Source organism: Heliangelus exortis, chromosome 5, assembly GCF_036169615.1.
Source record: "Heliangelus exortis chromosome 5, bHelExo1.hap1, whole genome shotgun sequence".
In the NCBI taxonomy this organism is placed as follows: Eukaryota; Metazoa; Chordata; class Aves; order Apodiformes; family Trochilidae; genus Heliangelus; species Heliangelus exortis.
The window spans coordinates 2,316,655-2,343,953 of NC_092426.1; the positions used below are offsets into that span (position 1 = coordinate 2,316,655).

The 27,299-nt window shown below is 47.0% G+C and overlaps 2 protein-coding genes across 4 annotated transcripts in view; one reads left to right on the forward strand and one right to left on the reverse strand.

Moving 5' to 3' along the window:
• MAP4K5 (mitogen-activated protein kinase kinase kinase kinase 5) overlaps positions 1 to 17,119 on the reverse strand; it is a 69,048-nt gene extending 51,929 nt beyond the window's left edge. For both annotated transcript variants that reach the window (XM_071745109.1, XM_071745107.1), the window contains exons 1-2: positions 16,864 to 17,119; positions 16,338 to 16,550 (exon numbers count right to left, since the gene is read on the reverse strand). In XM_071745109.1, the coding sequence (XP_071601210.1) occupies positions 16,338 to 16,445 (108 nt within the window). In that variant the 5' untranslated portion in view covers positions 16,446 to 16,550; positions 16,864 to 17,119. The remainder of the gene's footprint in view (positions 1 to 16,337; positions 16,551 to 16,863) is intronic.
• Positions 17,120 to 26,438: 9,319 nt separating this feature from the next.
• The window catches only part of ATL1 (atlastin GTPase 1), a 34,066-nt gene continuing 33,205 nt past the window's right edge, over positions 26,439 to 27,299 (forward strand). Inside the window, exon 1 of one of the 2 annotated variants that reach the window (XM_071745129.1) lies at positions 26,439 to 26,624. In XM_071745129.1, the coding sequence (XP_071601230.1) occupies positions 26,591 to 26,624 (34 nt within the window). In that variant the 5' untranslated portion in view covers positions 26,439 to 26,590. The remainder of the gene's footprint in view (positions 26,625 to 27,299) is intronic. The other variant, XM_071745128.1, reaches the window with a different exon arrangement.

Sequence of the window (27,299 nt, forward strand, 5' to 3'; positions counted from 1 at the left end):
ATTCCTGCAAAGGAAGGGCTGATTGCTCAAGTTGAGAGCTTTGATTCCTCACTGCTGTTCCCAGCACACAAGGAGAAAACCTCAAGACCAAACCTCTATGCTGCAGTTTGACAAAGACCTGCCCTGAAGGACACCAAGTCCTCAGGGGGCCTGGAGAACATTAACAAAACAATAACTTTGGGGAGTTTCATCATTAGGATTCTGATCTGCCCAGTTTATCCTTTATCCCTCAAGTCAGGAGTAAGTGATGTGTTTGAGAACAATTTGATCTCTGGGGATGATAACCTGATGGTTTCTCACAGAATCTGAATCATGCCCTAATGGAGAAGTTCAAGTAACCCATTCCTAATGTTTATTGTAATTAGCAGCAATTTTGCTTACTCCTTTGATTTCCATAAATCAGTCAGGCTTCTTTGCAAATAAAACTGGGAAACCCTCAGGCAGCTGAAGCACAGAGCAGCAACGCTGTCAATGAATGCAGGGAGAGCCTTGTACTTCTCCATCATCCCTACCAGCAGAGCTGAATGCTCAGACTGTAGAGCTGGGGATTTATTCCAGTCAGAATGTTAACAAGAAAGTTATTCAGAAAGCCCAGCTTAAAAATGAAAAGAATTAACCCTTGTGAGTCCACAACCCTTATTCCTTCCCAAGAGCAGGGCACCACAACCTTCTGCAGCATTAGGAAAGCACTTTTGGAAAAGAAACCAAATTCTCTCAAAGCTCTGAGAAAAAAAAATAAAAATCCCTGCAAATGTGCAGGTAAAGGTTAAGCCAAGCAGAGAGGCCAGTTCTGATGGCTGAACACAACCTCCTGAAATGTTCAGCACCCTGCTCAGAGTAGGAGCTACAGGCTGTAGGTTACTCAGAGTGGGTCCAAATGCTGGTGTTGGGATGGTGCACAAGTGTGAGAATCACCTGCACAGCCCATGGAGTGGCTGCACAGCTCCTCTGCATGGGCTCCAGCCAAAAAGATTGTAGCTTCCACATGTGCTTTCCAGGTTTAGACTGAGTAGATCAGAAGGATCCCCAGAAGACCTCCAGAAGCACTGTACAACTCAAGTCTTTTTGCCTGTATTTCACCACCTAAATAGGTGCATGTGCTAAACCTACAGAGATGCAATCACTAGAGTTCTGTAGAGCCTTTTTTACTTTTAATTGTTTTTCCTTTTATTTGAAGTAAAACAAAATAAAAGCAAACCAAAGGTCCCCACAGCCCCATCCTAAGAAAACCCAAAGAGAGGACTGGGCTGACTAAAGCCCTCCCTGCTCAGTGCTGAGTGCATCTCCATAACAGATGCTGAATATATTTGCCTCTTTCATGCAGGAAGACTGATGGATGGATTAAGAATGCAGCTGAAGGAACAAAAGAAGAAAGCTTCAAGAAAAAAAAAAAAAAAGTGGGACAATTCTGTGAAATATTCATGCAAATCTTACTGAATGGGCTGAGATTTGTTTAACTGCCTCTCCCATCCTGAATCCCTGCAATGCTCCATTCATCACCCCAGGTGTGCCTGGGCAGCTCACATGTGAAGCAGATGTCCAGCCAGTCTTTGATGCTGGGGAAAAAAAAAAACAAACCAAAAAAACCCAAAAAAACAAGACACCTACCAGCAATTTCTAATTTTCAGGGCTCTTGCTCTTTTAGAAAGCAGAAACACCCCCAGGCAATTGTTCACTCTGCAACCTTCCAGCTGGATTTAGGAGATGGAGAGCAGTACCAGGCTCCTTTGGAGTGAAGGGCACAGAGGCTTTCAGAATCTGTTCCCCTAACAGAGTCTTTACAGCTGGGTTATACTAAAAAGAGAGCTGCCTCTTGCAGCCATCACCATTACTGCTTTTCAGAACAAACAAAGCAGCAACGACTCACATCCTGATTTTACTTTTTAAAGGTACTTCTGAATTTCTAAGTGCTGACAAATGCACAAAGGCAAATATTGGTTTTGTGGGTGCTCTCCAGGTGGATGCTGCCACTCCTTGTCCTTCAAGTGAGGAAAATCCAACAGTACAACACAGGAGACAAACTTGACAGCTGTCACTCCCTAATTCCCCTGCAGTTTCCTGGGTTTAAATAAATTCCACAATAAAAACTGAAAGCTGGTGTGTAAGATCTGTGACTGGCACTCCTAAGCACAGCTGTAATGCAAAGCAGGGTTAAATTCATCTTCTTTTACTGCCAGCTGGTGAAATTTAGATAGTGCATCTCTTGCAGAAAAAATTGGGAGGAGGGGACCTATTTTCACTCACAGACTTCAGACACTTTCTTACTCAAGGCCAATTAACTCAAGCAATAAGGGATTAAAAGCTCATTAATTACATTAGGCCTGCTCCTTTTATTCCAGCACAGAAAAACCAGACTAAGGATTTGTATAAGCAAAGTAGCTTTACAGATCTCAGCAGCCACTAAAACATTTAATTCTTATTCCTAGCAATAACTACTGAAGGACAAAAACCTATGGCAATAAGGATAACAATTATAGGAAAGCAAAGATCAGTGCACATCACTTATTTAATAAATAAATAAAAAAAAAATTACAAAAGAAGTCAGAGTTTGGTTGTTCTCCTATGAAAGTTTCTTGGCAGGTCTTCATTTGCAAACTATTTGGCATGATCCTTCCAAAACTGAAGTTAAAGCTAGAAACAGACCCTGACCACAAAAGTCCTGTTTATCAACTAATGCAGCACAGAAGTTTCAAACAAATACTGCATGAGAAAAAAACAAAACAAAAAGGGCCCAATTTTAAGTCTGTTGGAGAAGAAAACCAAAAGAGAAAACAACCTTTTCAAGTCACAAAACTATTAGATTAGATTGCACTAGGTTGTTTTGATAAACTACTAGAAATAGCTCATTTTCCAGAAAATAATACACATTTTTAACCTAAGATTACACAAATCAAGGAATGCCCATGAAACTGCTAATGTACTTAAAACTGAGCAGATGCCTAACAGCTTTACTGGCCAGGGTATAAAACAGGAGAAATAAAAAAAGATATCTTCAAACACATTATAAAACTACAAACCAAGATGGGTTTTGAAGGGGTTTATTCACCACAAGGTACAAAGAATAAATATTTTATTTTAGTCCTAAGCTGTGTGCATGGATCACAATACAGGGAAAAAGAACCCCATGTCATTATGGGCTACAAGTAATATTAAAAAAATTATGTTTTGTCAGCTGCAGGGGAATTTTATTCCTTAGAGATGACAGAACCAAGAGATGTATCATCCAAAACATTTAAATAAAAGCATCTATGTCTGTTCTTTCCACTGAAAAGAAAGAGCAGTGAGCTGATCAGATACAGCACTTAGTTTCCTAAAATCCCTACCAGCTCAAGACAGCAGTTTAACTCCATTTCATACAAAAGGAAGACACCAACATCTTTTATTTCAGGGAAGGCTGTGAACAACTTGGGCTTTATGACCCCTAAAGAACACACCACGGTCATGCAGGGAATCCATGGCTCCTTTCCAAAGCTCTGGACTTTGCTTTCCCAGCACAACAAGGAAATCTGGCTCTCTAGGCAGGCAGGAAAAAGATATTTCTGAAAGAAAAGGCAATGGTTTGCCTTTTTTTATTTGTTTGTATTTTAATTTTTTTAATTAAGCCACTTGGGTTGCATTAGAGCGTTTTAAAACCATCATTTTACCTTAACACCAAGGGCAAACCATTTTGTCACTGCTTTGCTTTGTAACCATGAGTTAGCACCCAGCAAGATGTGTCCTTCAGAAGGGCAGAACTGAGGAACTGCCACAGGTATTTTAAAGAGAAGAGACTGCAATTCTGAGATTGCAGCTCTTACACCATCACTATCCACACACAACTTCCAAAAACTCCCAAAATATTTCTGGACATACTTTCAGATGAGTCAGAACAAAATATCCAAGTGTTTGGTGGCATTTTTGTTTTGTTATTGAAGGTATTTTGCCTAGAATTGTCACCCAGCCATGCATGCCAGCTCATTTTTCCAAACAGTGTCTGGGCAAACCCCTCCAGCTTTTCATCTCACACACAGGCTCTAGATGGTACCAAACTTTCCAAAATCCAGGGTACAAACCTATATAGACTCCTTTTCCATACTTTAATTTATTTATCTGGCAGAAACTAGAGAGGTGCAGGTGAAAACTGCAGATTTAAGTAGAAAAACCTAACTCCAGCAAAGCTCTTCAGATATTGCCTCCTTAAAAATCTGCAGCTCCACAGAGATGAACTCTTACAAGATCAAAGAGATGAACTCAGTGACAAAACTAAAAAGAAAAAAGCCATAAAACTGCCTTCATGAATGAAGTAGGTCTAGGTGTTTTGTTCTTGTTAAATGAAACACTGACCAGAATAGGAATAATGAATAAAAAAGCAGCTATGTAAATCAAAGAAGTTACAAGAAAATTAGAAAATGGGGAAGCAGAAAGATTCTTCTTCTGTAGGCTTTGGTTTTACCCATGCTATGTCAATTGTCACCTTCTTGGGATGGAAGATGATTAATACATAATGATTTCCTCTAAATTTCATTTGTCTGTGTGTTTATGTACCCTACAGCCTGCCTGCTTCTCTCTGACTACTGGGCTTCTATCACTGTTCAGCTGTTTCTCCTAGAATAAAACTCAACATTTACTTACAATCTTAATTTTTTACCTTGTGATGATGAAATAGGGATCAGAATATTTTAGTAAGTTTTTTAATGAGGCAAATTAGGACTCTGAAATGTGCTAGATATACGAGAAAGGTGAAACATAAGTTATGTTTTTTATTTACACTGACTGAGCTAAAAGAAAAAAATATACTGCCATTTCACTACAGGCAATATCTGTCATCATTTTACAGCTCTTATTTCTACTGAGAAAAGGAGCTATTTTGGTTCTTTTTCTTTCTTCTTAATTGTTTTCTCCCACCCATTTAAATGATGTACCTGGAAAGGAAGAAACAATTTTTTCCTGCAGCTTCATCCACCCTTTTCAAACAGCAGTTCCAACTCAGTCACTTGGTTTCAAGCACTTGGCCAGTGACTTCCCCACTCTACTGGTTCAACTTGCTTTAGAAGATGGACTGAAAACATGCTGCTCGTGGAATAAACACACTGTAAATTATAGCATTACAGTAAATTAGGCCTGATCATTTAACTGAAATTTTGGGGTTTTTTATTTTACAATTTTAATATAGAATCATAGAATTTTCAGGGACGGAAGGGACCTTAAAACTCATCCAGTTCTTCCAACACCCTGCAGAGACATCTCCCACCAGATCAGGTTGCTCAGATCCTCATCCAGCCTGGCCTTAAAAACTTCCAGGGATGGGGTTTCCACCACCACCACCTCCCTGGGCAACCTGTTCCAGTGTCTCACCACCCTCATGGTGAAGAACTTCTTCCTAACACCTCACCTAAATCTCCCCTCCTCTAGTTTGAACCCATTGCCCCATATCCTATCACTCCCTGTGATATCACTCTCTCCCCAGCTTTCTTGTAGCCCCCTCAGATACTGGAAGGCCACAATAAGTTCTCCTCAGAGCCTTCTCCTCTCCAGCCCATATAACTAGACCCAATATACTAGAGAACATCTTCCTCTTTGTTCCCAAACATTTTAACTCACCTTTGCTTGCTGGATGGACCTCCCTGGCTGTTCAAGCAGTGCCCCTCCATCCCAGGGAAGCTGCTCAACCTGACAGTCTGCTCTCCAACCCTGCAAAACCCTACAGTTCCCACCCCTGATAACTGCATTCCTCTCCCTGCACCACTTGTGTGGATTTTCCATGGGGAACCAACCTTCCCGAGCCAGCCACCAAGTAAGGAAAGTCTCTGAGAAAACTGGAGGAAATCCTGAGTCTGAGAACTCTGAGCAACCTGGTTGCTTCCCTCTTCCCAAAACTCCCTCTTGGCTCCCAAGCATCCTCTGCTCTAGGAAGCAACACATACAAGATTTCCTCCTAGTATGAAATTACAACACCCACAGGCTAATTGAGCTGCTCCAGGCATTCAATCCTCAGCATCCCTGCTGCCCCAGGAACTGCTGTGTTGGAGGTTGGAATCCCTGCTGCCCCAGGAACTGCTGTGTTGGAGGTTGGATAATCTGCACACCCACTTAGCAGAAAGGAACAAGCCACAGGACCTTCAAGCAGTAAAGCACTGACATGTGGGTTGTTTGTTTTGTTGTGTTTTTCTTATGTAAAACAGAAGCCAAAATGCTGAGAACAATGAAAAAGCAGTCCTGGAGATTAAAATATATAGCCACATCCTTAAGTAGCAATCCTGAGCTGTCACATGTAGTAAGATGTATTGTAAGGTCTCTGCAAGATAGGATGCATCCTACAAGAACATTCCACCTCCAGAAATCTTAAGCTACTGATAATGCCCTTCTCTGCACACAGATTGAACTCACATCATTCAAAGGGCAACCCCACAGGGACCCCATGGAAATTCTGCTCTGAGCTTCAGAAAGCTTCCCATAGCTAAATAAAATCACTGAATTATCAGAGTTGGAAGGGACCTCTAGAGATCATCCAGTCCAACTCTCCCACTAAAGCAGGATCACCTAGAGCACCCAAAATGACACATGGGGGTGAAGTCATGAAAGCAGAAACCATGAGAGAGTAAGAGGGCCAAAGCTGTACCAAGAAGATGAACTCAGCATCCCAGGGAAAGATAAAGCTGATAAGGCAGCAGCCTGGCCCCACATCTCTGTTGGAGCCAACCCAGCACAGATATCCCAGTTGGCAGGCAGCACCTCACACATGCTTCACACACTGCCTGAAGCACAAAGGCTCTGAAAAATAGAGGTAACAACTGCTTCACCTCTCTTTCATATTTTCATCATCCCATGGAAAAAAGCCACAGCCTGCCTCTCCTCCTCCTCCTCCAGCCCTACAGGAGCCAATTTTCCTGCTCAAGCCAGCACAGTCTGTACTCAAGACTGCAGGATTCAGACAAACCTCAACACCCACAGAAAAAGGAGAAATTTATGTCCATGTAACCTAAACAGGCGTCTAGTTGTGAGTGCTGAAGTGATGGCAGATCATAAAACATTCTCAAGATCTCCCTACCCATCCTCCTAACTCCAGTTGTCCCCAAGTTTGATGCTGTGAGCCAAACTGTAAGGCAGACTCTGTAGACAGGAGCTGTTTGGCAAAATTTTCAAGTTAATCAAAGTTACTCATGTGTCTTCACAATCAAGCAAGAAGCAGAGGATCAGAACTCAAATAGTGCTTTATACTTAAACACAGACATGCCTGACAAAGCATAACAGTATCATCAGACATTGCTAATCCTGTCCAATTAGTGACAAAAAATTAGCTACAAAATCAAAGCCCACAGAGCTGAGCTAGCTCAGTTCTCTCCCTCCTGGAATGGTACCCCTCCTGATAGAGAAACCCCCCTCTTGAGGCAGGGGGCACTTCAAATGGCAATGTTTCTTTGACAGAAATTGTTTTAAATAGAGATCTCAGCTGTTTAAGAGAGCTACATATTTAAATTAACACCCCCTCTGACATACAATACAGCTGTGAATACCTGCAACCAATCCACCAAATACCCTCCGACCATAGATCAAGTGCATGAAAAGAAAATTTTCAGCTGCTGCTGCTGCTCTCAAGCCTCTTATAAATACACCACAAATACCTGAAGTTGTTAACCACTGGAAAAGCAATAAACACTCCTTAGGCACTGCTTCCTGACAAATATTAACTTTTAAGTTTTATCAAGAAAAAAAAAAGATGCCATGGCCTCACTTTTACCCTTCCTAGCTACCATGTTTACATTTCTGTGCCTGTGCAAGACACTTTATCATGGATCTTCCTTTAGGATTAATGACTAAGCCTCCCAAACATCTTTGGGAGTCTGAGGATTATACTTCAACTGTTATCTTGCATGTCTGTACATAAAACAGCAAGTTAAGGCAAATGTAACCCAACTGCTGTATTGCTTCAATAGCAATGATCAGCAAACAATCCAATGTGCAGCTGAGCACAAAAATTCAGCTTCTTCAGGGAGAACATTGCCTAAAAGGTAAGAAGAAATGGTGCCTTTCATTCTGCACAAGAAAGAGCTACACAAAGAAAGCTCAAGAACAATTCCTTGCCAATAAGCCAGCTGAGTCTTTCTGCAATGTTCTCTTCACTCTGTGAATTCAAAGAAACAGCACCTGTCTTTCTGGAATGTCTCAAAATTCACCTTTCAACAGGCTACAAATCCAGCAGTTCACACTAACCTGAAAATATGTTTCATTCAGCTTTCTGGACACGTCCAGCCAAACCTTCCTCATCTCCATGACAAAATGAATGTTCTACACTGTATTCATGCAGAAGACACAAAAATAAGACTTGGGAAAAGAGGAATCCCAAAAGGCCAAAATAACAAATATGGCATTAAAAATGCTGGTTTGATGGGTCAGGTCAGTAAATGCAGCAGTTCTGGCTACTAGGACTACAGATCAGCTCTGAGGGATATCCCTGGCTGCATCTTCCATGACCTTTTTACTATCCTCAGGAGCAGAGAAGTCAGCAGAAACACATAAAGCAACACACAGGATAACAGATTAGGAAAAAATGCTGGAAGAGGCTAAAGCTTTGGAACAAAAGCCTTGGCACTTCTTCCTCTCCCTCTGTTGCAACAAGTTTCAGATTTTTTTACTGCCTTCTCATGGTGTACTGACTGGCATCTGCTCAAACCAGACCTCAGCATCTCGTAGTCTCCAAAGTGAGCAACTTTGAGGTGTCTGGGATAGGAAATGCTCTGGTCCCAGAATTCAGCTACCTCTTGACACAGCAGAGAACATCCTGTCCTGTGTCTGACAGCCCTGCTCGTGGGCACCCACTCCCAGATAAGATGTTAGCCCTTTCCTCAAGGCCTCCCCAGTGTTCTCAAGCAGGCAAGTCCCCTCTAAATCACCTTCCTTGGGATTTGGCAAGGACAGGATGAAAACTGCACCCATGACACAGATTTGCCCCTGTCTGCAGGAGAAGCCAGGATGCAATTCCTCTGCTCACCCTCCCATGCACTTTGCACCCAGAGAGCAGGAGAGCTCCAGAGGGACCCACCCTCAAGCTGCAAATTCTTCACAGTGTTTTCTGTCTCCCACAAGGGAAAGGAAAAGCTTCAACTCCTTGAGCAGCTGAGAAGGTCCTGGTAGCCATTCCCAGCCCTGCTGCATAAAACAAATTGCTGCAATACCTGAGTGAAAGAATTTAGTAAATCTGAAGACCAGGATGGAAACGTGTCTGTACCAAAACTGGGGGAAATTTCTCCCCAGACAGTCTAGGAAGGAAGAGCAGTTTATCCAACCTCTACGTGTGAGAAGGCCCCAGCAGCTCAGCCCTTCACGTGATGGAGATGTTTCCAGCAGGCCAGCTGCAGGCAAACACATGAGCAGACAGGTCTGGGTCACAAAATCATCCAGCAGATGAAGATACTGATTTTGCAGATCTGGTTAGTTTGGGAACAGAGTTAAAAGGCATTCAGCTCTCAGTGGAGCTGCTCTGCTATTTTGATAAACAGAAGGGGCTCCAGTTCTTCAGAAAAAACACTCTTGAACAGATTCCCTCAATGGGGGTGGGAGATGCATGATAAATCATGTTATATGGTGCTGTCTGTTTAAACATGCCCTCCAGTCTTGCAAACCACAGCCTGGAGAAAATCAGGATGGGACATAATACAGAAACCCTTTCACTATGACTAAACAGATTGATTTAACCTGTCAGGAAGATTATTCTATTTGGTGAGGCCAAATGGAAAGTTCAGATAAATGATCTCCTGAAATACCTCTTCCATAGGTACACTCTGTGAGGAGACCTGGGGAAGGCCTGGGGAAATACATTGGTTTTTGCTGGTTTTCAACTCCTGCCAGTATCAGGTCTACCTTATTTACCCACTTCCATTAAAAGCATCTGGTTTTGTAGTTTACAAGTCCAAAATCTCAAACAAAATACCTCACCCTTCTCATGGGCTTTTTATGGGAATCCCAGAATGCACTCAGGACCACCAAAACCACAACAAACCACAAATCAAAGGCTGCTGCATCCAAACCTTGCCAAGTGCTGTTATTGCTAGGAATCCTTCAGAGATTGGGAAAGAACTATCCAGACTTCTTGAAGAAATACAAAATCTGAAATCCTAACAAAATGGCAAAGTGTGAGCAGCTCTTGGCAATCTAAACTGAAAGGCACTGAGGTTGCCTTGAGCAGATGAACAACTCTGATGAATATGGAGACCTACCCATTCTGCCTTGTTCTCAGATGTGATGACCTTGGGCTGATGCTGCCTCTTCATTCACAGCTGTAACCAAGAAGCCAAGGTGCCAAACATGAACAAAGGTAGCAAGCCTACTTGTTTTTCCAGCTGCAGTGTGGATGGACAGCTGCTGGTGTCAGCAAAACATGCTGGCAAACTCCATGATGGCCTTGCTAACAGGAAGAGTTTTTCTCTCTGCCATGGATGATCTGTGTACTTCTGTCCCACACCCTGGGAACCACTCTGACATCCCATGCTATAAATCTTGGACACATTCAAAGTTATGTGTTGCCAATGAAAAGGCCCATTAAACCTTCTGGAGACAAAGATGGAGTAGATATTACCATGCAAGTGTTCTGATCTTTGAGGTGTTGTTCCTTCTCAGATTTCCTCAGCTGCTGGGAGGGTGGGTGGTGTGTGTGTGTTTCAAAGGGGATGCATGAACTGCACCATTCACTGCCTCTGGATGGATATCTCATGTTGAAAGAGAGCTCTGGGGTGGAGGTCAGAAAAGGCACAGCTCCTATAAAGTATCTTTCCTGTTCCAGTCTGGTCTCCAAAAATGTGGGCACCATGCAGGGTGCCTCAGCCTCACTCACGGATTGTGATAAATGAGGAAAACTAAACTCATCTCCCCAGCAAAATGTTTTCTGAAAGATGAGACTAGACAGTTACATCACAACTGAAGACCACATCAGAGGCAAGACTGATACCAACAGAACATTAAACAAAACAGAACAGACTTTCAGTTCCTCTGTGGCTTAAGAGATGCTGGGTACAGACTTGGTCTCTAGCTGATGGCTGCAAAAGTTGCTTCCACTCTTTCTTTGGCTTCCCTGAGGACCCAGCCTGGAAGGATCTCTCAAAAGATCTGGAAAAGGAATCAGACCTTCATTTAAGATTTCAGAGACTACCTGCTTTTGAAAGTATGAGAGGTGGAGAAATGGATGTACAGAGAAACATTCTATTCCCACCACAGAACCATTAACAGAAAACATAAGCACCAGGAGGTAATACTTAGAAGCCAAACAGCACTGAATGTTCCATGATACAGACCAAGTGCTTAATAAGAAAAAAACCATTACAAAGATTACAAATGGAAAAGCAAGGCCATGCCCCCAACTCCTGAATACCCTAAGAGAGGGTGGCAATTATCCACTGAGCATCTTAGCACTCAGCAATATATATATATATATATATATATATATATATATAACTCACCTCCTGTATACTAAAATAAAAGCATGCAATTTCCCAGAAGAGAAACTCCACAGCAGCAAGAAGAAACTCAACAGTGCTGGTTCAGTGCCATTCTAAACACCCTTCATATGGAAAAAAACAAGAGTACACAGAGTTCAGGCCTGGCTACAGCAAACACTGCTAACCAGAAAGCTTTGATCTGAAGAGGGACAGTGGAATCCCCCAACATGACAGATTTTTATGGTAATTTCAATGCATGAGAAATGTATACTCACCAGGGACAGAAATGCTGAATCAAGGATGGCCAATTAATTGGTTTGCAGCTGCCAAAACATATTCATATAAAATGGAGAGTGTGTGGTTTAAAACCATCCTAGCTGTAACTGTGCTCTGGAATTTAAACAAAGCCTTCATACTCCATTCTTAACCTGTTGACTTTAAAACACTAACCAGTAAGTTCTCATGAGCTGTGCAATCAGACTCACATTTAGAATTCGTTTCAAAATATCAAATACAGGTTCTCAACAGCTTTTGACTGCACCAGGAATTACACTCCAGAGCTCTGAGAATAAGGCCCTGACCACAGGGCTGAAACCTGACTCGGAGTTGACTGAGTACCACTTTTATGGCAACCTTTAAAAACTCTTTTTTAAGCTGAATTTACAGCAGTGATCAGTGGCAAATCAGTGCAGGTTTTTTCTAAGTTAATACCTTTATATGATGCAGGAGGCCAAAAAATCCCAAGAGAAAAAAAAAAGAAACTGAGAAGGTGACTTGAGAATGAATTTAATTTCCATGCTATTCAGTCAAAATGCATCTCTTGTTTACAGGTAGTTCCTGCTATTAATTTGGTACATTTCTCATCCCTTGTGCTTACTTTTAAAGAAAGCTACTATAGCACTGCTCCTGCTTGGAAAACCCCAAACAAGACAGCTTTAGAACTGCTGCACAAGATGGTATTTGATGAGTGAGGCTCAGCAAGGACAGACATCCAGCTATTCATCCTCCAAAAGCAGCCTGCAGGGGGGACTGGGCAGAGCAAATACATCATCTGTCAGCTCAGCTGCCAAACAAGAGCATTCAAAAAGACAATCACCCTTTTTTTCCCCCTCTTCTCCAAAACTGAAGTTAGTTAAAACTCTGTCTGGGGCACTTGGGATAAAATCCACAAAAGCCAGAGCCTGTGTAGTTGGAGGAGAAGGAGGTACAAGAGGTAGTAAGTAGTGAGTGGAAACCTTTGTTCCCCAGCAGAGGCACCAGGCTGATGGTGAAGGTCCTCACACATGTGGAAGACTTAAAATTCCTTTTTCTATGCAAGGGGTGCTGACCCCACATCTCTTACCATGACACAAGAGTATTCTTTCCCTCCACCAAACCTATTTGGAATCATTAATAAATAATTAAATAAGAACTCCAGGCAGCAAATGCCAGGATGATACAACTACAGTAAATTACCCTAATAGAGAGCTTATTTTCCTAAAGATTAAAGTCCATTTCCAGCCTCCAGCAGCTTTTTTTTTTTTTTTCTGCCCTAAGACACTGGTCAGTGGATGTTTCTGCATTAACCACACACATACAAAAAGCTTCAACACAACTGTGCAGATGCATGAGCAAGCTTGCAAGATTTTTTTAATATTGCTTTGAGAACTGCATGTGTATGACCCAAGAGGTCAAACGAGATCTTGGCAGGAAAAATCAAACTAAAATCTCACTCCTGCAGCCCTTGCCTGTGCAGCAGTGAGGGACAGGATGCTGAGGATGTTAACATTTGACAGAGAACAGGGACAAAAAAACCACTGCCAGCTTGTTAAGTTCCAGTGAGCAACCAATCTACATTATTACAGCATCTTTCAGCAATTTAAGACAGTTTGATACAATGCCTGGAAAGATAAATAATTTCAATGGATTAGAATTGGCACAACAGTAATATTCTCTATCAAAAAGAAAAAAAAAAGAAAAGCTTTACCAACATGGTAAATGGGTTAGGATTGTAACAGAAAGCATATTTCCAAGACTGACAGATCCAAACTTGGATCTACTTCCACACACTGTGAATATGTAAGAGAATACTTTATGGTTGGTTGGTTTCTCCCCCACCCTGAAATCCATTTTGGGGGGGAAAAAATATTAAAACAAAACCAACAATCCAGTGCTTATGAGGCAACCCTACAATCAACCATTGTGTGCCATGTGACAGACAAGGGAGAAAAAAAAAAGCCACCACAAACACTAAGAAAACACATTTCAGTTTTAAACTCCCATAGCAGTAATGAAAAGCAAAGTGGGCAGGAGATTTTTAGCAAGGCCTTAAATATTCTGCTGTAACTTAATAGTGAACACAAATATTTGCTTAACCTCCGCCTTCAACATCCAAAGAAGAAGTAATTACTCTAAAAGTTACCAAATACCCCAAAAAGAATTTGAAGCATGAACCACTGCCACCAAAAAGCATCCGAGGAAGGGGCAGATGTCCCAGAATCAGAGAGGCTGCCTCCTGTAGATATCCTAAAAACAACCATGCTGGAGATGCTGGTGACTCACTAGTAGTGATGGAGCAGAGAAACCACTTGAAGAGGTGAGAGGAAAATTCCATTTTAATTTGAGAGCCCTCTAGCAAACCTTGCCTGAGCTCTGCAACATAACAGCAATCGGATATTCACCAAGAAATGCATTTTATAAACACTACTGACAGCCCTCAGCAAGCAGATGTCCCATCTGTGCTAAGAAGAGACTTACCATGGACTAAGAAAAATGAAAGAGCAGTGTTTACATGTTTCAAGAAAAAAAAGGGTTTACCTTAGTTATTTTTAAAGTTAACAGAACTTTAAAGAGTGTCTTAAAAAAATTAATCTGCCTATTTGTCATAAGAGCCTGGGCCACTCAATTCTCTATTCCCCTGGTACAGTTCCTCCCTGTTGCAGGGCTTTATAAAAACAAAGAGCAAACCAATTACCTCGTGTCTCAAACTACTTTAAACTCATTAACTTTACACTTGGTTTAGACTCAGAACAATGTCTAGAAAGACTGCCAAAGACTTTGATTTCAACTTGCCAGCCTGCACTAGGAGAAGGTTTGGGTTTATTCTTATCTGAAAGCGTTTCAAAAATAGAAAGCACATTTTTCGTAACCCAAAGAAAGGAGAGAGGGAGGGTTGTGAGGTTTTTTGGGATTTTTTTTAATAAAAAGGATATATTTACATGGCACAGAGCAGAGCCATGCATTCAAAACAGCTCCGGAACCGGAAGCTGCCTGACATGTCAGCACAGCTCTCCACTAATTACCAGCATAATGAGAAGCAGAATATTCCTTTTTTTCCACAAAGAGATGACACAAAAGTATTTCTCACCAACACAACCAGTTATTTCTCGTCAAGTTGCCCTGTGCTGTGCAGGCATACCCTAACCAACTAGTTCAAGGTACACTGAGTTTGGGATTAATGAAACATGAAATGTCTTTTTAAAGGATTTAAGTGCTGCATTCCCTAGCAAAGGAGTTGGCTGATCTCTGTACAGCACTCTCAGGAAGAAGGGAGGGGGGATAAAAAAAAAAAAAAAAAAAGGGAGGGGAGGGGGGAAAAGGGAAGGTACATATGCACCCTGAAACTTTTAAAAATAACTCCCCGAGGTCATAAGTAACCATTTCAAAGGGGTGGTGGGAACAAGATCCATCTATAAAACTTCAATTTGAACATTAGCAAAGAGCCCTCCCCCAGCATGAGCAATTACCTCTGCCTTTCATGTGGCAGAGTAACACACCTTTTCTCCTACAGTTGGCTGTGTCAGGTATATTTTAAACACACTCCACAGCATTACAAAGTCAAACATCACCACCACTCTTCCCAAGCAGCTGAAAACGCAGATTTCCAAATGCAGGTCGAAAACTTTTAATGCTTTCTTTATAAGCAACCCACGCCTTAAAGCTGCTGAGAATCCTCGGCATTTGGGGATCAGACCTCCCAGGGAAGCACCCAGAGAGGAACACACGGTGCCTACACCTTCTCTTCCCCGTGGCTGTGGTTCAGGCCATGTGAGCACCAGGATGCACCCTGTTTCAGGAGCATCTAACTGGATTTGCAACGCTAACTCTCCCCTGAGCTGTAACTCCCAGCTTCTGCAGAGATGTGTAATCTGCTTCTGCCTTTTGCATGCTATTATTAACCTCGGGGATAAACTCACACCCTTTTAATCAGGTGCTTTAACTGATGCGTTCTGTAAAGAGGTACAGCAAGGGGATATCCTCTACCTTCTTTAGCAGCAAGGTGGGAAGTATCATCTGCAACACGCACCACTTCAAACCTCTAAGAAATCAGCGAGGGGGCCTGTAGGATGGACCCTTCTCCAACACTGCAGGTAGAAGTGAATCCTCTTAAACAGACAAGGAAGGAAACCTCATACTTTTTAGAAGAGAATCGCAGACTGCTTTAGGTTAGAAAAGACCTTAAAGACTATCTAGATCCAACTCGGCAGGGACACCTCCCACCAGCCCAGGTTGCTCCAAGCCCCATCCAACCTGGGCTGAGACACTGCCAGGGATGGGGCAGCCACAGCTGCTCTGGGAAACCTGGCACAGGGGCTCAGCACCCTCACAACAAACAATTCCTTCCTAATGTTCACCTAAATTTCCCCTCTTCCAGTTTAAAGCCCTTCCCTCTCATCCCATCCCTCCCTGCCCTTGTCCCCAGTCCCTCCCCAGCTTTCCTGGAGCCCCTTCAGGCACTGGAAGGTGCTCTAAGGTCTCCCCATTGCAGCTTCTCTTCTCCAGCCTCAACACCCCCAACTCTCTCAGCCTGGCTCCAGAGCAGAGCTGCTCCAGCCCACAAGGTTTTTCAGGAACCTCTCTGTCCCAGCCGCTCCCTTGGCGCCCCGAGCCCGGCCAGGCTGTGAGGCGAAGCTCCGGAGCTGTTCCTGCGAGGTTCCCCCCGCTTCTCACCTTGTACACATCGCCGTAGGTGCCGCTCCCCACCCGCTGGATCAGTTCGTAGTCCTGCTGCGGGTTCCGCCTCAGGATATCCGCGCTCGGCCGCACCGCCGGCTCCATCTCCAGCCCCGCGCAGCCCCCGCCGGGGGAAGGGGAGCAGCGGCCGCTTTCCTCCTCACCCCTCCGGTCGGGGATGCTCCTAACGCGGCAGCCGGCCCATGGCTCCTGCGGCGGAAAGCGGCTGCTGAGGGGGGGCTCTGGGCCGCGGCTGCCGAGACAAAGGCAGGCGGGCAGCCGGCGCTTGACACGGCGGTTGGCGGCCCGGCGGCGGCGCCCGGGGCTCGCCGGGGCAACGGCGAAGAGGCGAACCCGGCGGGGAGCAACCGCCCCGACCGCTGTGAGGAGGAGGGAGGGAAAGGAAAGAGGGAGGTCCCGTCCCGCCGGCGCTGAGGAGGCGCCGCGGCCCGCCCGCCGCCGGCCGGGGCAGCCGCCAGCCCGCCCGCAGCCAGGCCCGCAGCAAGGCCGGGCCGGCTCCTACCTGCGTGCCCGCAGCCCTTTGTCCCGACGGAGAGGGAGCGCCGCCGCCTCCTCCCCCTCCTCTTCTTCCTCCTCCTCTTCCTCCTCCCCAGCCCGCGGCCCCGTTGCCCGCCTCAGCCCCGGCCCCCAAGCACGCACCGCCCGGCCGAGCCCACAGCCGAGCCGAGCCGAGCCGGGACGGGTCGGGTCGGGTCGGGACGGCCGCGGGGCTCCGCGAGGCCGCAGCGCCACAGCGCGGCCGCTGGAACCGGCCCTTCCCTTCTCTTCCCTTCCCCTCCCTCCTGCCCGCCCGCCCGCCCTCCTTCCTTCCCCCGCCCCACTCCGCTCCGCTCCGCGGCAGTCAGGCCGGGAACGGGACGGATCTTTCCGCGGGGCCGCTCGCCCTCCGGCCCGCCAGCTTGGCCCGTCCGGAGCGGGGATGTGGGGAGGGAGGGAGGGAGGGAGGGAGATTCCCTGCGACGGGGAGAGATGTGGGGGTGTCAGTGCCCTGTGAAGGCAGAGCCGGGGGTGCCCACTGAAGGGGTGAAGGTCCCACTGCCTGCCCTGGAGGTGCCCACCGGGACCTCACTCAAAGGGGTGAGCCGGGGGGGAGCTGAGCTCATAGAATCATGGAATGGGTTGGGTGGGAGGCGACCTTTAAAGTTCATCTAGTTCCAACATCCCCCCCCCTGCAGTGAGCAGGGATATCTCCAACCAGAAAAGGGTGCTCAGAGCCACATCCAACCCATCTTGGAATGTTCCCAGGGATGGGGCAGCTGCCACTTCTCTGGGCAACCTGGGCCAGCGCTTCACCACCCTCATAAATAAATTTCTTCTTTAGATCTACTCTGAGTCAATCTCTTTTATTATAAAATGATCACCCCTTGTCCTATCACAGCAGATTCTGTTAGGTCTGTCCCCATCCTTCTTCCAAACCCCCTTTAAGTACTGAAAAGCCACAAAGGTCTCCCTGTAGCCTTCTCCAGACTAAACAGCCCCAGCCCTTTCACTCAGAGGTGTTCCAGCTGTCTGATAATTTTCATGGCCTCCTCTGGACCCAACAGCTCCACGTCTTGGCTATGGAGAGACAAGCGTGGGGGCAGGCATGACTTTTGGACTGTGCCCTTTGCTTTGGGGCAAGAGAAAAGCCAGCAGCTTATATTTAATTCCATAGTCATGCTTCTGCCAGATACCAGGCTGACCTTTCCATCTCTTGACACCAGAGCTGTTTCTTCACCTACACCCTGGTAGGGCTTATCACAGTGACAAAGTCCTGCTTCGACCTGAGAGCTGCTCCATGAAGAGCTCTGAGGGGTGAAAGGAGGAGGAGGAGGAGGACATTTGAGCTGGGAGGAACAGGGACACGACTGGTTAGAACTTCCTGGCCCACTGAGCCCCATCCTTGCAATCTGGGTTGCCACCTCACAGCCACAACACATAATAATCCTTTTCGTGGGCTAATCAAGCACCACAGTAGTTAGCTTTGAGGGCAACCAAGGCAATGATAGTCATGCAAGAACTAACTGGGACCTGTTGAAACTTGTCTCCTTGGCCTCCTGAAGTCAAAAAAGCTTCTGTGAAACTTCAAGATGGGATTCTGTTTCTGTCTTTGGCTCTGGAGAACAATTCTTTTCATCGAGGCAGCTGAAATTCCAAGCAAAACCCACCTATGGTCTCATCAAATGAGTGCTAAACAATTTAATAAGCCCAAAGGTGGGGATAGGGAGCAGAGGAATGCTGGTGTTAGCAGTATTATTGGCTGCACATCAGATCATTCAGGCCTAAAAGGAGGTGTGATTTTTCTCAGTGCAGCAAATACCACATGCTCAGTGCAGGAAATACATTGGCAGAAGTTAAGTAGAGAAAAAAAAAATTAAATGGATGCCAGATGTACAAGTCTTTTTGGTGTTCAGGACACTGGATTGGTTATTGAAGAGGAGATTCTGCTGTTTTGGCACACAGACAGCCCACACAGGGCCAATATAGTTTATCAGCAAAGTAGCTGGGTACTGATTCTTGGTTTAAAATGCAGTCTGGGGTATAAGCTTACTCCAGCATAATTTAGAAATCCCACACATGAAAGTACCTGAAACAGAGCTGCTGATTGCATAAGCTTCCCTTCCAAACACAGGCTCTGTAGCAAGGCTCATTAAGATTAGGGTATTGCTTCAGGTTAAACTCAAAGACAACATATGCAGGCTCTTGGGAATTGCATAGTGGCTTTTGATTTTATTGGGGTTTTATTTATGGGCTTATTTGAAACGCTGTGTGTCAGAAGCAGGCTCCAAAATATAAACTGTCCTGCTTCCAGAGAGACAGGGGAGCACTGGAGTGCTAACGTAAAGAGATTTGTGTTTAATTTCCCCTTGTACTCTTAAAGCTGTCTACATCCTGTAGATTCTCTCCAACATAAATACGTAAGTTTTCCTGAACACCCAGCAAATAAAGAAGAAACTATTTATTTACCCTTTAGGGAGCTGTATTTCCTCAAGTGATTTTCAACAAAACAATTACCTCTTCCCCCATAAATTAGCTTCCTGCACTCCTGATAGCAAGTTGTTTGTGTGTTTTTCTCTTCTTCTTCTCTGTTCTTCCCAAGCCATCAGGTGACAGCACAGGAAAAAGGCCATTTCATTTTCCAGTAGCAGATGGTGCAGGAAGATTTGGCCTCCAACATCATCGTACAGATCCAAGGCCCATCCGATGACTGCAATTTAATGCAAAAGCTCCTGTATCCACCATTATTTTGTCCTTGCTGTGAAGTTTCCCTTCCCACCTAGAAGCATAGTTTCCCATCCCATCCTGCCAGGGGTGAAGAGGGAGCTCTCAGACTTTGCCTTGTGATCCAAGATTTAGTCCACCTTCCCCAGCTGGAAAAGCTGCTGGAAAGTGCACATAAGTAATAGCAGCACCAGGACTGCACGACTGTTGCCATTTCCCTATTAGAAAAATGGAAGTGAACGTGCAAGGCATGGCTGGGCACTGCCCACTGCCAGGCATGTGGTTCTTGAGCAAACACCCATTCCCACTCTGCATTTTTCACCCCAGCCCACGTTGCTTTCTTGGTCAGGAGTGTTAAGGAACGTGCTTTTATGCAGCATCTTCAGCCTGGATGGGTCCCAGCCCTAAAAGGAATGTTAAGTGGTTTTACATAAGGCATTACGTAGGATTAGAGAATGTGATCTGTTTGCATTGTAGTCTTAAGAGGAAGAACAGCCAAGGTTATTTTAATGAGATATTGAAGTTGGTAACGGTAGGACCAAAACTATAGAGATTTCTAGCTGAACAGGATTAATAAAGGTGGTTTCAAAAGCAGCAGAATATGCCACATGTGGGAATGTGTATTCACTGTCAAGTCAGAAACTCTTGAGCTATGAAAGAGCAGCATGAATCATAGAATGGTTTGGGTTGGGAGGGACCTTAAAGCTCCTCCATCGTCACCCCCTGCCATGGTCAGGGACACCTCCCACCAGCCCAGGTTGCTCCAAGCCCCATCCAACCTGGGCTGAGACACTGCCAGGGATGGGGCAGCCACAGCTTCTCTGGGAAACCTGGCACAGGGGCTCAGCACCCTCACAACAAACTATTTCTTCCTCATGTCCACCCTAAATCTCCCCTCTTCAAGTTTTAAACAATTTCCCCTTGTCCTCTCACTACACACCCATCTCAAAAGCCCTTTCCCAGCTTTCTTGTAGGCCCAAAATACCTCAGAATACTTTTCATTAGACTGCTAAAACATCTTTAATTTCGCACAGGGAAAACTATTCTGCTTCAGGTTTTGTGGGGTGTTTGAATAATAAAATAGATCAGCTGCGTGGCAATGCCCAGGCTGCAGACTCATGAATCCACTTGAGAGCCTGTGGCTTTTTCCTGCCTATTGCTTCTTGCAACACCCTGTATTTTGCATCAAACTTCACTGCTGAAAAGACAGAGTATGCTCTCAAGAAATGCTCTAACATCTTCCCTATGATTTGAAATGCAGCTTGTTTTTTTTTTTCCTGAGGTTGTGGTTTTTTCAGGCTGGTTTTCCTCACCAGTGAAACACACACCATTGCTATACCCCATCTCCATGAGTGAGGGCCCCACGGAGGAACTATTTCCAGGCTCTCCATGGGCACCTAACCACCACCAGGTCCAGTTCTGCTTGTGACAGGCAGGATGCTGAACCTCCTAAAGCTTCTTGGCAGCTCTCACTTGATGCTCCTTTACCTGCCTGCTGAGCTCTGCTCCTGGGACCCAGAGTAAGAAGGACAAGGGCAGGTTTTGCAGGGTCCCTAAAGGTCTCTCCCTGCTGGAATGGCCCTTGAGGACAGCTGGGATGGCAGCTGCTGTGAGCACATGATGGCCACTACAGAAGATGCTGGGGAAAAAAAAAAAAAAAAATCTTGGGTTAGGGAGCTTTGAAGGGAATATGCTCTTTCTGTCACAGGAGCAGAAAGTGGGAGAGGTCATGGCAAGGCAGATGTGAGGTACACAGCCAAGGGAGCAGCTTTAGGCAGGAGAAGAAGGAGGAGATGGCACCCAGGCCTGATAGATGCTGCTTCTGTCCAGAGTGAGAATTCACTGGCTCAGGAAAGCATCAGTCTCCCCCAGAATGAGGAACTCTCTGGGGGTTGTTGCTGTTGGGGAGAGAGAAAAGACACCGAGGGAGAGCAAAGGCTTTTCAGGCTGTCAGGAGGCTTCTATCCCTTGCAGGAGCAGAAGAATTGAATAAGATGTAGCTCAGAGCTCCACGCCAGCTTTAACTGAGGCCCTCATGCAAGGATTTGTTTTTCACGGAAGGAAGAGGAGTGCTAGCAGCTATACATTATTTTTGTGTCACCCTATTTACGTAGATGTATCTCAGGAGACTTTGCAGCTGATTGTGCTGTTTCTGTTCGAAGGAAGGAAACCATCTGGATGCCCTTTCCTCCCACGTGCAGGAGGGCAGAGGTGAAGCAGGCAGCTCTGTGTCAGGGACAGAAAAATGGGACATCTCAATTAAAAGCAGCATTAACCAGGGGACTTCAGAACACTGTCTGGAAACCTGGCTGCTCCCCCTGTTTTCCAGGTACACAAACCTGGCTGGAACAGATTGTGGATATCTTGCTGACTCATGCAGGCAGGTAGATTTGGTTGTTTCTGCCAAAAGGAGCTGGAACCCTTTCCCTGGACAAGGTGTATCTACAGGGGGAAATCCTAGAAACAAACTTGGCACATAGAGATTTTGGCTTGGGCTTCACTAAAGCCACACTGAAAAAATAAAAAAAAAAAAAAAAGAGACTAGCAAGGAAGGATGTTTTGAATACAGCATCCATCTGCCTGTCAATGCAGGAGAGACAACAAATTAAAAACAATATTGGGAATAGATGGCAAGTTAGGCCTCGAGGAGATCTAAGCCTTTAAAGAGAAATAAGAGGAAGGGGGAGAAATTTTGGAAGGCTGTAGTTAGTTCTGCAAGTGCTGCTGTGTCTTAGTATCTGTGACAGAAAGGAATAACCCAGGGCTGCAAGGCAGTGAGGCTCCAGATACAGCACCAAGGATGTGCAGACAGGTCTGCAATAGTATCTGAACCCACAGCTGAGGGTGGGATGCTTTATTCAAATCCAGCAAAGCCTTGCAAGAGTCCTGAGGGTGCTGTTTGGGGTGAGGAACCTATTGGAAGCCAGTCTGGTGGTCTAATTTAGGTTAGAAAAGTTGTGTTTATTTGTTGCTGGACCTCTGGAATTTCTCAGTGTTTCTGTGACCAGCACTGACCAGACCCAGGGGGTACAAAGGCAGCCCCCAAGGTAAAAACCAGACCTGGCTCTGAACACATTCTGGGCCTGATTTGGTTCACATTTGGGGCTGCTGTCTCTTTATCTACACAGCTTTTTGCATTCTTAAGTAGTTCCTTCAGTTTACAGAGCATGTTCCAGAGGGAAGGACCTTTGTACAAACTGATTAAACAAGTTATTTGATTAACCACTGAAATTCTGCCTCCTCTACGAGTGAGATCTGATGGCTCTGTTAGAGCCACAGTGTGCAGTCGTGTTTACAGAAGAAGCAAAGATAATTCCTTTGCCTGCAAACCCCATGTAAACGTAGGAGGCAGTAACACGAGTTGGGGTGAGAAACAGGAACAGCAGCAGGAGAAGGATTTCCTAAGCAACAAAGATCTGCTTCACTTAAAAATATTTCAGTAAGGAGAAAAAAATACAAGAAGACGTTAGGAAGGCTTCAGCTTTCCAGAAGAGTGCAGAAGAATGATTCTGGTTTATCTGATTCTGGTTTATGCTGATTCTGGTTTATCGCTTTTTGATATTTTCTAGGAATATTCTTCTACCCCCAAGAATGAGGGTGCAGAAACTAAAACAGCGAGGGGAAATCTTCACCACAGAGTGTAACTGCTGGGGAGAAGTCCTCCTGCAATGCTCTTCAGAGTTGAGACCTAGAATCTTTTTACTTCCCCAGGCAATCAAGCAGAAGAAGTGAAAGAGTGAGGACTGAGAAGGCAGAACTGATAATAATAACTGTGGGGAAGAAGAGAACATCTTCAAGAACCTCTTAAAACCACTGTAAGAACAGATCTGTCCCTCGGGGTTAGGACAGTGCCTTTTCTGTGTCATGGCAAAGAAAACTCATGGGGAAGGCTTGGTTTCCCTCACCAGCAAGTACTTGGTGGCACCTGAGATAGAGCAGAGCTTCTGCAGTGTCTCCTTCCCACCCCTTACATAAGAATTGCACAATGATTTCTGTTTGCCAAGGGCTGGGGATATGAAAAGCAACTGTAAATGCTGCCCGGGTAAGTGGGCCAGACAAATCAAGGTGAATTATGAAACTGCTGCTGCAAGCTGTCTGTGAGTGGGACAGGCCATGGATTGAAATCCAGGTTCTCTCCTAAATTCTGGGGGCTTTGCAGAGCTGAATCTCCTGGCACATCAGCTTGGGGACCCCCAACTGCTGTCTGTCCCTGCAGGGTATTTCCTCTTTTTGCCTTTCCCCCATTTAGCATCATTTTCCCCTCAAGAATCTTTCCAGCACGTCTTCTGTGAAAATAGATTTTTTGTGATCTGGCAGTTTGGGCAGCAAGACCGTAAAGATCCTTCCAAGGAAGGGCTTTTTGCAACTGGAAAAATAAAGGAAGGTGGAGGAAAGGAATAGCTGGTGAGTAAAAATGAACAAATTCTGAGTTACTCCCTGGAAATGAAAAAATCTGAACCTCCCCCTAACTTGGGATCATAGGAAATAATGCAGAAAAAGGCCTTGGGACATCATCACAGCACAGGAGCAAACCTATCCACTCTTTTCTTTTGATACCACATGCCAAAATGGAAAAATAAAAGGAAAAAATGCCAGTAAATAAGGCAGTACAAGCTTGACCTAAGCACCAATATCTCACAGGAAAGGAGGAAAACAAGACCTGAGCCCACCTGAGTTTAATTAGACTTTCAAATTAACAGATCTCCTTTTCCATCTTCATTTTGTTTTTCCTCTCCATTTCTCAGCTGCTTTGCTTTTCATCTCCCATTTGAACCCCTCTGACAGTCTCCAGGGTAAGAAATCCCCTCTCACAACACCCATCATTTCTCTGCCACCTTGAAGAAGCAACAGGCACTTGCAACTCCAAGAATTATTTATAAAAATCCTATGGGAGCTTCTGATGAGGCCGTGAGTGGCTGAGCTCCTCCTCATGGTCTCGGTGCCCAGCAGCCACAGGGAGGAAGATTCAGCTGCCTGCCACGTGAGAGCCAGCACTTCAGTGAACTGAAATTATATGTTTCTCTCTGATGCTGTAAATACTGGGAGGAAGCCAAGGGGAGGGAGTTGCAGAGCATTGGAGAAGGCACTTGTAATAAATTAAGTATCAGCATATTCCTTGGAGCGCAACGATGCGTGGCTTTGGTGGGGGTGAGCCACCTGGAACAGAAAAATCAGTTCATTTTTGAAGGTTTTTCCTCCTTGCAAAAATAAACAGAGGATCTCGGCGCATCCAACAAATCAGATGGCCACTGGCTTTCCCCTTCCAGCACAGGACAGAGTGTGGAAATGAGCAGCATGCTCCTAAAACCTCCTCTCCACGGGTCAGAGCTCACACCTCGAGCTGTGTTGTGCTTCTTCCAAAGAGCAGCTCAGGGATGCAGTTTTGGATGAGCTGACCAGCAGCTTCTTGGCATCAAAAGTATGGAGAAGCTTGGCACGCTGGGGACAAGAACACTCACCAGCTTGGCAAGCTGTGGTGTGGGAGTGGGTGAGCTCTCCAGAACTGCGTGGGCTTCAACATTTTCCCTGGGTTTGCACGATAAATGCAGCTCTTGGGCTGCTGCAGCTGGCAAGGGAGCTCTGGAATGCAAAGAAAAAGAAATGAGAAAAAAAAAACCAATGCTCTGCATGTACCTCCAGGTGGAATATTTTGGCCCAGAGCTCCAGGGGCAGCTCAGGGCAGCCTGGGCACAGGGCTGGGGTTGCTGTTCCTCTGATGAAGTTTGCACCAGGGTGTTCCCGTGAGTTTGGGCTGAGTCACGGTCTCACTCAACCTCAAACATGAAGGGGCAAGTGTTTGCTCTTAGGAGGGAAGCATGGAGGGAAAGTACATGTTACAAACCTTCCCCAGGGTGTCCAAGCCTGGGTCCTTGAGCTGTGGCTTTTCATACTGCACCTGCACCTGCACCTCCCACTGCCAGGAGCAGGCAGAATAGGGGGAGCAGGAGCTGGCTGACCCCAGGACAAGGGTCCCTTCGGTTATTTCTCAGCCCACACGTACCTGCACACACACCATGTGCTCCAGAAAGGGCACACAGCCTCTTCAAACTGTTTCATGAGCTGTGGTGTGTGTGTGGTTCTAGTTTTTTGCACATGGGGGTGCCCAGCACCCCAGATAAGTCTGGTCCCTCAGGCAGGAATGCCTCCAACATATGGGTGCCCATGGGGGGTGTGGAGTGCCTCCAATGAGCCTGCTGTCCCAAGCAGGGATGGCCTCAGGCCATGGGTGCCAACTGCCTCAAAGGAGCCTGATGCTCCAGGTGGTAATGCCCCCAGGCTGTGGGTGCCCATAGGGTGCTGTCTGCCCCTAATCACCCTGGGGGGGATGTCCCCAAGCTATGGATGCCCATGGGGTGCTGTTTCCCCTGACCACCCTGGTGGAGATGCCCCCAAGCTGTGGGTGCCCATGGGTGCTGTCTGCCCCTGATTATCCTGGCAGGCATGTCCCCAGGCTGTGGGTGCCCATGGGGTGTTGATTCCCCTAATCAAACTGGTAGAGATGCCCCCAAGCTGTGGGTGCCCATGGGGTGCTGTCTGACTCTGATCACCCTGGTGGGGATACCCCCAGGCTGTGGGTGCCCATGTGGGTGCCGGGTGCCTCCAGGTGTGGATGCCCCCCATGCGGGCACCCCCACGAGCCCAGCGCCCGGGTGGGAATGACCTGGATGTGGGCACCTCCTGCCTGTCCCCCGGCACATCCCCCCGCACCCCGTGGGTGGGTGGGTGCTCAGCGCCCGAGGTGCAGGGGCACCCTTGGGCGTGGGTGGATCTTCCCGTCCCCTCACCCACGGGTACCGCTGCCCGATGTCCCCACGCATGGACACCCACGGGCGGATGGGGCGTGGGCGGGTGCCCCCGGGGCCGTGCCACGCCGTAGCGGCGGGCGGGGATGCTGCCGCTGCCGCTGCTGCCGCCGGCTCCCCCCGCTCCACCCCGCCGCCGCCGCAGCCACGCCAGACGCAGCGCGGCTCGGAGCGCGAACGGAGCCTCCCGCAGCCGCCGCGGCCCGGGCAGCCCCGCTCCCCGCCATGGCCCGGAACCGCCGGGAGAGGAGCAGCTGGGGTAGGCGGCGGGGGCGAGGGGAGGGAGGGCCGGCCCGGGCGGGGCGGGTGCGCCCGGATACAGCCGCGAACAATGCGGGGCCTGCGGCCCGTTCCCTGCTCCACCGCGGGGCTGGGGGCGCGTCCGGCCCCGCCTGGGCCCGGGGCTGCCGGGGCGTGGCGGCGGAGCTACCCCGGGAAGGGAAGGGAAGGGGGGAGGCTGCCCCGGGAAGGGGCTGCGGGGCCGGCGGGGGGGCCGCCCCCGCTGCCTGGGGATGCATCCTATACCCCATCCCCCGCTAAACCCTCCCGGGGATCTGCAGCCCCCGCAGCCCGGCTGCCCCTTCCCCGGGATGGGGAGGGCCGGGGGGGGTTTGGGCTGGGGGTGGCCTCGCTCGGGCGCTCCGCGGTTGCCACCGCCCTCGGCCTGGCGTGCCCGGGGCCCTGCGGCCAAGACAGGGCGGGCACCTCCCCGGGGAGCCCTGGGGCCACCCCGGCTCTGCCCGGCCTGCCCTGTCGCCCCGTCACCGCTGTCCCCAACAGCCCCTGCCTTGGGTCTGCTCAGGGCAGACGGGGCGGATGTCACCGCAGCCACCGCCCCGGCTCTGCCCGGCAGCACCTTCGCCCTTAAGCAGCCCCCCCGGCCTTCCCCGGCTGGTCGCTCCTACAGAAGGTTTTTTGCCATTTCTCTCGGGCT